The 9,872-nt window shown below is 43.0% G+C and overlaps 1 protein-coding gene across 1 annotated transcript in view; it reads right to left on the bottom strand.

Annotated features, from left to right (window-relative positions):
• Positions 1-384: 384 nt before the first annotated feature.
• grin3ba (glutamate receptor, ionotropic, N-methyl-D-aspartate 3Ba) overlaps positions 385-9,872 on the bottom strand; it is a 103,713-nt gene continuing 94,225 nt past the window's right edge. Inside the window, exons 10-12 of the mRNA XM_080783615.1 lie at positions 7,566-7,730; positions 3,966-4,033; positions 385-3,409 (exon numbers count right to left, since the gene is read on the bottom strand). Of these exons, the coding sequence (XP_080639741.1) occupies positions 2,419-3,409; positions 3,966-4,033; positions 7,566-7,730 (1,224 nt within the window). The 3' untranslated portion in view covers positions 385-2,418. The remainder of the gene's footprint in view (positions 3,410-3,965; positions 4,034-7,565; positions 7,731-9,872) is intronic.

Below are 9,872 nucleotides of genomic sequence, written 5' to 3' on the forward strand. Positions count from 1 at the left end.
ACGCACGCACACACACACACACACACACACACACACACACACACACACACACACACACACACACGCACGCACGCACGCACGCACGCACGCACGCACGCACGCACGCACGCACGCACGCACGCACACACACACACACACACACACACACACACACACACACACACACACACACACACACACACACACACACACACACACACACACACACACAAGTTACTGTAATGACTGTTCTCATTTTCACACTGAGTTATCAAGTAGCCTATACTGCTGGGAATTCAAGTGTATAAATGTTTATTTCAAAACATGAGAATGGTCATCATGATAAAATCCAATAATATGCAGATACAATTCTTGATAAGGGGGTAAATTCAAAATTGTTTTTTTTTATATATATATCCTGTTGCACAAGTCTCCCACCTCTCCGACCTAATAGGTTGATTTTTTTTTTCTGAGACACCATGGCAAGTGAACACAACCACTTCACACCACAGCAAAAATGTTTATGTTTACATTTACAACAGTATACCATCATAAAACGTTAAAGTTCTCGTCTGCCAATAGCCTATCTTAGACTGCTGGGCCAGTGGAATCCCCTACAACCAGTTTAAAGTGATGGAGAATCACACAATATCGAGTATCGCAATAACAGTAGCTAACATGATTTTGTGTAGCGCCGGAGCAATTTGATAAAGGCTTTATTTCCCTTGTTCCACTGCAACTTCATGAGACAATCAGGTGCAGTACAGATCCCAGCTGTCATTGGTCGAGCGTGTTCTTTCCAAATGGACATATTGAAAACATTATCTGTCTTCATTGTTCAATATTTTATAAAAAAAAATTAGGTTATATTCTCTGAAATATCTCTCCTCAAACAGCTTAAAGTGTCCAATTTTTCAAATGAGAATGTATTTGTCAGGATTTCATTTCACTGAACAGGTGAAATAATTCAGGTATTTGCTCTACCTGTGTAGGATCTGTAGTAAAAAATACGTTTATGTCATCCATAGCCACGGGAAGCGAGACTGCAGCACCCCTTGGTGGTTGATGGGAAAACTGCATATGAACCATGGGCCCACAAACTGTTTTTGATTTAATATATAGATACAAAGCATTATTTAAGTTCCTCAGAGTAGAACATGTGAATACATTTGATCTGCATTCAAGAATTAGCCATAAAAATGTAAAGAGAAAAAAGAAGGAAAAAAGACAAAAGAAAAACATGGCTTTGACTGACAAATTGACCATATTCATACAAATGTAATTTTGCTGTTACATCATACTCCGCCTGGGGTAATGCCACAGTAAAATGGTCACCTTGGGAATATGGTATGGTCGTCTCCTTTAAACTAGAGAATTGTTCCTGTTTCAGTTAGCGAGGGACTGAGAGCAGCTAATGAACGCAAGGTTGAGGTTGCTTATCTCCAGAATGAGTTTGATAGCTTCAATTCATTCTAAAGTGTTGGACCTGGGTTTTTTATTGCCATACAACAGTCCAAAAGGATGTCTAACGGTTTACAAATCAACCCCTCAGGCAGAATCGATGGCCTTCTGGACACTGTTTTTAATGAGAAATGCTGCTCTGGCTATGGGACTTTAAGTGCATGTAGAGGACTATGCCAATTCTGTACAGTAGGCTGTACAGAATTGCAATCACTAGTTCTAACAAAAATAAATAAATAAATGAAAGGTTTGCAGTATCCACAGTTAGTACAATTTTCCAAATATTATTCAGACCCTGAATTAATTTATTGGCAAAGTACTTTCACACACACAAAGATTTATTTTTTCTTGGCATGATACTCGCTTTGTGGGTTTTTTGCAGCAGGTCAGCGTGGCTTTCTTTTGCTGCTGATGTTCATGTGCTTGTGCAGTGTTGCACGTTTCTCACCACATACTGTAAGGATAGGCTACTGTTGGCAAAGAAGCAGCTTTGGCTGCTGTATGGGCCCATGCCTGTGCAAGTACTCTCCGAAAATGAGCATTATCATTTAACATTGCCTAATTGACCACCACGTTGTTAGAGCTCATTCTTACTTACGTGATCTATTGAGTGTGCAAGGGGTTTATATGCCATGAAATTGCTTAGTTTCTTTTCTATGGCAATAAGCCAGGAAAACTGGGAAGTTTAGCTTTATACTGACTGGAAAATGAGAATATTTTTTTTGGTTGAGGAAAACAGGGGTAGATGTCTCTAATCTTGATTTATGGATGGATAAGATGTTTAAAATTTTAAATGACTGTACTTTCAAGGCAACATCTCTTGCAATTGTGATGAAAGTCCCGGCCCGTGTCAACCACCGCCTCCATCACATCACCTCTGCACGTCCAACTGAAAAGTTCTTCCCGCGGCTATGCAAGTATCCAAACAATGTCAAATGCTTCATTCCCTCTGCGTCTTTACACTTCACAGAATGGCAGTCAAGTCCCACTGCCCGCACTTGACGGGTGGGCTTTTGTCCTCTCCAAAGTGCTTATAGTACGTGATAGATTAGCCTTCTGCCTATCGAGGCTAGCAGTGTTCCGTGATTGGAGTGTTCTCCCCCGCTCCATGCTATTCCCAGTGCCTGGTTGGATGACTCGGCCTCGCTCCAAACTGGTGGAAGTACGTGAGTGGACGGTCCTCTCCCCTGTCAGTGTATTAACAGTGTGTGGTTGCGTGGCTCTCCCTCTGTCCAAACTGTTTACAGTGTTCAACTGGCTACTTCTCCCATGCTCCAGGGTGCTTAGACCGCCTGATTGGTTAGGCCTCACAGTCTGTTGATTGTTCAGGGTTTGTAATTGGCTGGTTCTGTCTCTTTCCGGGAGCTTTGATTGGCTTGAGCCACTCCTGTCCAAAGTGTTGACAGTTTGTATCCTCTGCCTGTCCCTCTCCCTCTCCAAACTCGTCTCCCTGCGGCCAAGGCCACTGCGCTCTCTCTCCAGGCTGCTCTGGATCTCTGCCCTCCTGGCCAGGGCCTCTCTCAGCTGGGTGCGGAAGCTTTCGATCTGCCCCTGCAGCTCCTGGAGCTCCCCTTCCCACATGCAGGCCTGGGAGGCTCTGCTCCCCAGGGGAGAGAGAACCAAGCCTGCAGAGGACAGCGTAGAGGCCGGGCCCCCATTAGCTTGGAGGTTAACCTGCGGAGAGGACGTGAGACCCCCCAGGGTCCCCAGACCCAAGCCTGTCAGGCCCAGTCCGGGACGTCCCACCATGCCCGGTCGCCCCCGCACCGAGGCGGTGTGTGTGCGCAGGCGGTAGCTGTGCAGCGTCTCCAGGTCAAAGTGCACGCGCTTCTCCTTGGGCTCGTGGGACGGTGAGGAGGAGCTGGTGGTGTCTCCGCACGACACAGTGAGCGCAGGAGGGGAAAGGGGCGGAGCCAGCTGCTGCTGCTTCCTGTGGAGGGTGCAGTTCTCTGAGACACAAGGGGAGGGGCTGGGGATTGGAGAGGAATCAAGGCAGTGTTATGTTACATAGCATAATATCCGTATAGCACGTAATGCAAACCAATCTGCACAGTGAAATCTCCACTGTTATCTCCATTTCATTCTTCAGTGTAAATATAACCAAAAACATTGTTACAAAACGGTAAATTAAGCCTATGGAAATCTGAGATTTCTCTTACTAAGCCTGATTAACGAGTCAATTTACAAACTTGGAGGTTTCCACATTCTAACTCATATTTGGGATAAATCATATTTGGCTAAAGTACGACAATACAGTATTGTAATTTGTACAGGCTATGTATGGAATTATGCTACCATATAAGCAGAGCAAGCAATAATAAAAGATTACAGTACATATCATTCAGTATGGGGATGGAACATTGTCACCTCGCAAATATGAAAGGGATACAACTTTTGTTTTAATATGTTCATATTACAGTCTTTATCAGCATGCTTCACTATCCTGAGTAATAATGCAACATTAAAGCACACATTAAACTCAATATTAAAAAAACCCCACAAAGTTAAAGGTATGGCTTAACTACCTTTGGTCCATGCCGGTCAGTTCCTTCCCAACATCCTCATAGGTGGTGTTGATGGCTCTGTGTATTTTCTGTATGTAGAAAAACAATGTAAAGACATATCGCTTAGTTTTGTGCAACTTGCGCACAACCCACTTGTTCTGAATTCTTGACAAAATTGTTTATTGGTACGTGACTTCTTAAGGGGCATGCACGCACACTCACAGCCCTACACCACTATTCCCCCATGATTCACATCTGACGACTGACCCTCTAGTCTAGTCTACCCACTCAAATTACTTATGTAAATTATCTTAAATATCTCTCCCTATTTTACTTGAAAGAGTGGCTATTGGCTAAGCTATCAGTCACGCCTCTGCCTTTTTTTTGTTGCCTGAGGTGCCTGAGTTCCCCTGTCAGACTGAACAAGGCTTTTGATCAAAGCCAGTTTAATAAAAAGTCCCGCACACAGTCTTCACTGCACTGTAGGCTATACTTTAATCGGTGTAACGTTCCGGTTAGCAATATCTTTTATCAGACAAAGGAAAATGTCTTACAAACAAAATGTTGCACAGTGAGCATGATTGATTCTGCACGTTTTTACTTTGACCTGTTGTTTTCCCCCCATGCACCTGTCACTCAGGTGTGGAAAGAAATATATTTGTTTAGAAATAGAAATAGAAATAGGAGCTGAGGGAGTTGTTTGGTGAATTTATCAGTCATGGTAGACCACCTTGCTTCAGAAAACTGGGGTTTCTTTTAGGCTGAAATACTACTTGTCAAACACACAGAGTTTCACCTGTCCATCTCCACATCAAAGGGAGAAATCATAATAGACCTCACCACCTTTCCATCTTGGTGAAGAAGCATTGTTGCAGTGTAATTGGGTGTGCTGCGGTCGAAAGGATTAAACTTTCAAACTGTGGGCTTTTGGAAAGCCAACAGAATTTGAATACGTACTGTCTCTGTCTTCAGACAGAGCACTATCTAGAGAGTAAATGTTGTGCGTCTACGCTTTACGTATGAAGGTCATGGGCTCATGGCTAACGCAGGCGATTGTCTTTCGTCTTTTGTTTTGGTCAAATTGCTTCCCAGAGACAATTTCACACGGTGTTGTAGGCAATCTGGAGAGATAAACCTATCCTAGGTCATGCATTTGGAGTGCAGTGAGGCAGGCAGTGTGATGGATGCTAGAGGCTCGCCAGGAGTGTTTGCCCTTTCTAAAAGAAAAGAATGCAAGAGTGTGGGAGAGGAAGACTTCCTAGGCACCCACAGACTCATTTAATCATTCAGCCAAAAACATGGCCAAAGCCACTTCATTTGGGCCTGGATAGAGTCTCGTAGTCCAAAACTTGACATTTATACAGCACTCCAATCTGGAGTTTTGTTGGCGTGTGCATTTTAATACACATGCAGTGCACAAACACACGCATGCACGCACACGCACTGGAGGATTCCACATTCTAGGCACTAGGCATGCACAAAGCACAGACACAGACACGCACACACGCGCACACACACACACACACACACACACACACACACACACACACACACACACACACACACACACACACACACACACACACACACACACACTATAGTCAAGAGAATATGATGTTGAGAAGCGATGCCTTTAGCAACCTTGTCCCTCCTTCATTAACATTCGCATGACTTTCATCTGTCTTGAAATGTCTGCCGAATTGGCCCATGAATTGATTCTGGACTAATCCAGACTAAGCCTAACCTTTAGGGCCACCACCATAGCCACTATGTGGTTTGAATCTTTCATGTATTTCTTCCAGGGGAGTCTGTATATAATGCTGCACCTGTTCATCCAGAGTGCTGTGGCTACGGGTTGTCATTTTACATTCATAACACAAGAGGGCGCAGCATACCATTGGTTGAACACTTTCACTTTCAGTCACATAATCAAAAGCATGCATAATGAATTATTGACCATAGCTTATTAGAAGTTGTTACTGTGTGTCTTTGACTACCTGTATAAAAGTGTGTGTGTGCGACTGTGTGTGCGTGCGTGCGTGTGTGTGTGTGTGTGTGTGTGTGTGTGTGTGTGTGTGTGTGTGTGTGTGTGTGTGTGTGACTGTGTGTGTGTGTGTGTGTGTGTGTGTGTGTGTGTGTGTGTGTGTGTGTGTGTTTGCATTACTATTGGCAATGGCTGCTGTTATCTTCGTTGCCCAGCCTGATAATTTATTGACTAATGTACAGATAAATAGCTGTGTGTGTGTGTGTGTGTGTGTGTGTGTGTGTGTGTGTGTGTGTGTGTGTGTGTGTGTGTGTGTGTGTGTGTGTGTGTGTGTGTGCATAAACCTTTTATCACTTTTCATACATAGGAATTCAGCTCAAAGTGCTGAATGATACAGCGAAAAAAACATCAGCAAAGTGCTGCATGTACAATACTGAAAAGGAGAAAGGAGTAAAAATCGAAAACAGAACGGTTCAATACAATGCTTCTTCTCTTGGCATGGTCTAAGACAAATTTCTTCCTCGGGAGACAAATAATAAAGAACCTTGAACCTTGAACAAAATCTGTGTTTGAAATGCTAGTTAAAAGCTAATTTGAAGCGATAAGGTTTCAATTGGCACTTAATCACATGGATCCCAGCAAACATTTAACAAAAATAGGAGATCTATAAGCTTGCAACACTTTGCAACATATATACTGTATATATTAGACATACCGGTATATGTTTAATTGTCTATGAATTGATTGCATAGCCTAAATGGAAACAAGACCGCAAGGTACCAAAGGCACTATCCCTTTAGGAATAAGTGTTTGACTGTACTCTGTTGCTGTTTTTACGTCTAATAAACTATTCAATAAATCAATCAAAAAAGCGTGTTGTGAGCTTGTAGATGGGCTGTTTAATTCCGGTGAAGACAATAGACTCTATGCAGTATGCACACAGAATAACTCTTCCTACTACGGGTCCATTTGGTTCCATGTGAGTTATGGGCGTCCTTGAAATTTAAAAGTTTGAGAACCACCATACACTAAATGGAACAGAGCCTTAATTAGTATCATCAGTAACACCTGCGGAGGAAGTAGGGAAGGGGCCCGGAAGTAGCAAGAGTTCTTTCTATCACCATGCTGGCTTGTGGTGGACATTTTTGGTCAAAATCCGATGTTTGTCACGGACAAAATGACTGGACAATAATATTACCAGAAACACATGAAGAGCTAGCCATTTGTACACTCTCAGAGTTAAGGGGGAGCTAGCCATTTGTACACTCTCAGAGTTAAGGGGGAGCTAGCCATTTGTACACTCTCAGAGTTAAGGGGGTCCTTGCAAATAAAACATTTGAGAACCACTACTACTAGTTGGACTCCTAATATGCCTTAGTGTCGTAGTAAATCAGTGTCATACATATTATGAAGAAAACCTGGAGACTTAACATTCAGTAATTATTGGGTCTTATGATCAATGTAAAAATAAATTAACAAGTTTGGACACATTGGTGCTGCTCCTATAGCCCATTTAATACTTTAAATAAACACTAGTAGAACAACTTTCAAGTCAATATGTCTGTGTGTGTGTGTGTGTGTGTGTGTGTGTGTGTGTGTGTGTGTGTGTGTGTGTGTGTGTGTTCACATGCTCTCACCTGGCTGGTGTGGAGCCAGTAGGTCAGGTTGTGTGTGCGTCGGAGGCGGGGTATGACGAGGTGATAAAAGGTGTGTTCGCCTGCCAGGGTCAGCAGGGCTCCGCCCACTCCCATGCACAACAACACAAACAGACCAGAAAAATGCTGGATGCCCATCTGCAGAGTCTAGAGAGAGAGAGAGAGAGAGAGAGAGAGAGACATATAGTTGAAGATAAAAATATGGGACTCTCCGTGTCTCCGTAGGGAGAGCTATAACATGTAGACTTTGTAGATAGACGGGAAGAGGAAGGAAAAAAGAGACGGCCGGTCAGAAAAGTGAGATGAAGAGCGGTGAAAGCACTGCTTTGATTGACGGTGATATATTCTATCCTCACTGGCACCCATTAAAACTGGGAAAACAAAGTTTGCAGTAGGTGTGCCAACTACTGATTTAGAAGAGATTTGTAGAATCAGCCTCACTCTTAATGGGTTCATTGTGATGGCTGTAGATGTTACTGTAATCACCTACTGTACCTAAAGCAGTGGTTTTCAACCCTTTTCATATTTTTTTTCATATTTTTTTTTCATATTTTTTTCATATTTCAAGGCCCATTATTTATTGGGTATTTGAGCCACAGCCCACCATTTGAGGATATTTTGCCCCTCAGATCCAAAACTAACAAATATTTTGTTGAAGATGTGAAGACTTTGTCCACAATTCCATTAGGAGAGATAACAGGCAAACGTTGAATTGTGTAGACTTCTTGTAAATTAAGCAATGCAGATGTGTAACAATAATTACACCTTTGAGAGTTAAATCTATAAGGGCCCATTTGGTTAGCAACTCTTCATCAGCTGGGGACCACCTGGAACCCCCTCAAGGCCCACTGGTGGTCCCCGGAGACCACTGGTTAAAAACCACTGACCTAAAGCCTGATTTATACTGGAAGTCGTACGACGGTGTCGAAGAGCCGAAAATAGCCGATTTACAAACTCACAATCTGTTATCCGCTATTCCTGGCATTGTACCTGTTCCTGGCATTCCTCCATTGTACGATGGAGAAGCTTTAAACTGTTTATGTGGAGTTGATAAAGAGGACAAATGTTTCAGCCTCTGGTCATCATCAGCGTACTAAAATTAGAATTTTAGTTTTAGTAGGCTATACTGATGAATGGCCACAGGCTGAAATGATCTGTGCTCGTTTTGCACCCCTCGAGAAAACGACGTAAACCCATATTTTGAGTGCAATTGTAAAAAGGGCTGTAAATCTCTGACCTCTTTCAGAAACTATTCAGGGCAACATGATGATTTGATTCAGTCCAATGTGAATATTTTATACGATGGGGTTCAGTATATTTCAATATTTAAAAAAATAATGCATTGATGTTGTTGCAAGAAGGTGGTAGTTCAGGCAGGCATGGAAGTCAAGCCAGTCCCACGGTCATATACCCTTCAATCACATACTGTATAGGACACCGTCATTCATCTATGGGGTCTATTTAAGCAGACCAATACTAACCCATTTTTTTATTTTCTAATTTCTATACATGTTTCTGTGTTGCCACTGCTATTGTACCCTACTGTCTCACCTACCCCACTGTCTCACCTACCTTTGTCTCACCTACCCCACTGTCTCACCTACCAGTGAGGAGTATCGCCTCAGTTCTCCTCCCTTCCAATGCCCCTGAGAGGCACTGACTCAGCCTGCAGGAATCACTGGCACAGCGCCAAACACCCTCAAATTCCACACAATTCCCATTAACAATGAAGCAATAGACAATTTGAGCAAATAGACAATGCCACGTCATGATGACCTCAAACGGGTGTGATTTTTTATTTTAGTTTTGCACAGGCAGATTTGTCTTGTTTCCAAGCTACCGACACAGGGCCAGTTGTGTTTGTACAGTACATTGTACAGATACTCGGCCAAGCCGGATGTACCATAGTGGAGTCAAACCCCCAGACAGTACCTGTCCGGGTGGACAGGTACTTTATCCTTGCACCACCCGAGTGCCTCAAGAAAGACTGACACTGACTCCATGGCTCAACATATCCTGCTGAAAGAAGAATATAGAGTCTGCCGCTCTGCACACTGGTGATGCTGAACATTTAAAAACAAAGTTTTATTACTCGTCAACGTTTTAATCTTATTATTATTATAAACGTGTATGTCCTGACGAAGATCGAATAAGATCGAAACGTTGACGAGCAATAAAAATTCAGAGGAGCTTTTTCAGCATCACCAGTGTGCAGACTCTTTGATGTTTTAGCTTGTCTTGCACCTGGGCCGTGTACTGATGGTGTACTACCTTCTTCATGCAACATAT

Source organism: Protomyctophum bolini, assembly GCF_963924005.1.
Source record: "Protomyctophum bolini genome assembly, chromosome: 15".
Taxonomy (NCBI): Eukaryota; Metazoa; Chordata; class Actinopteri; order Myctophiformes; family Myctophidae; genus Protomyctophum; species Protomyctophum bolini.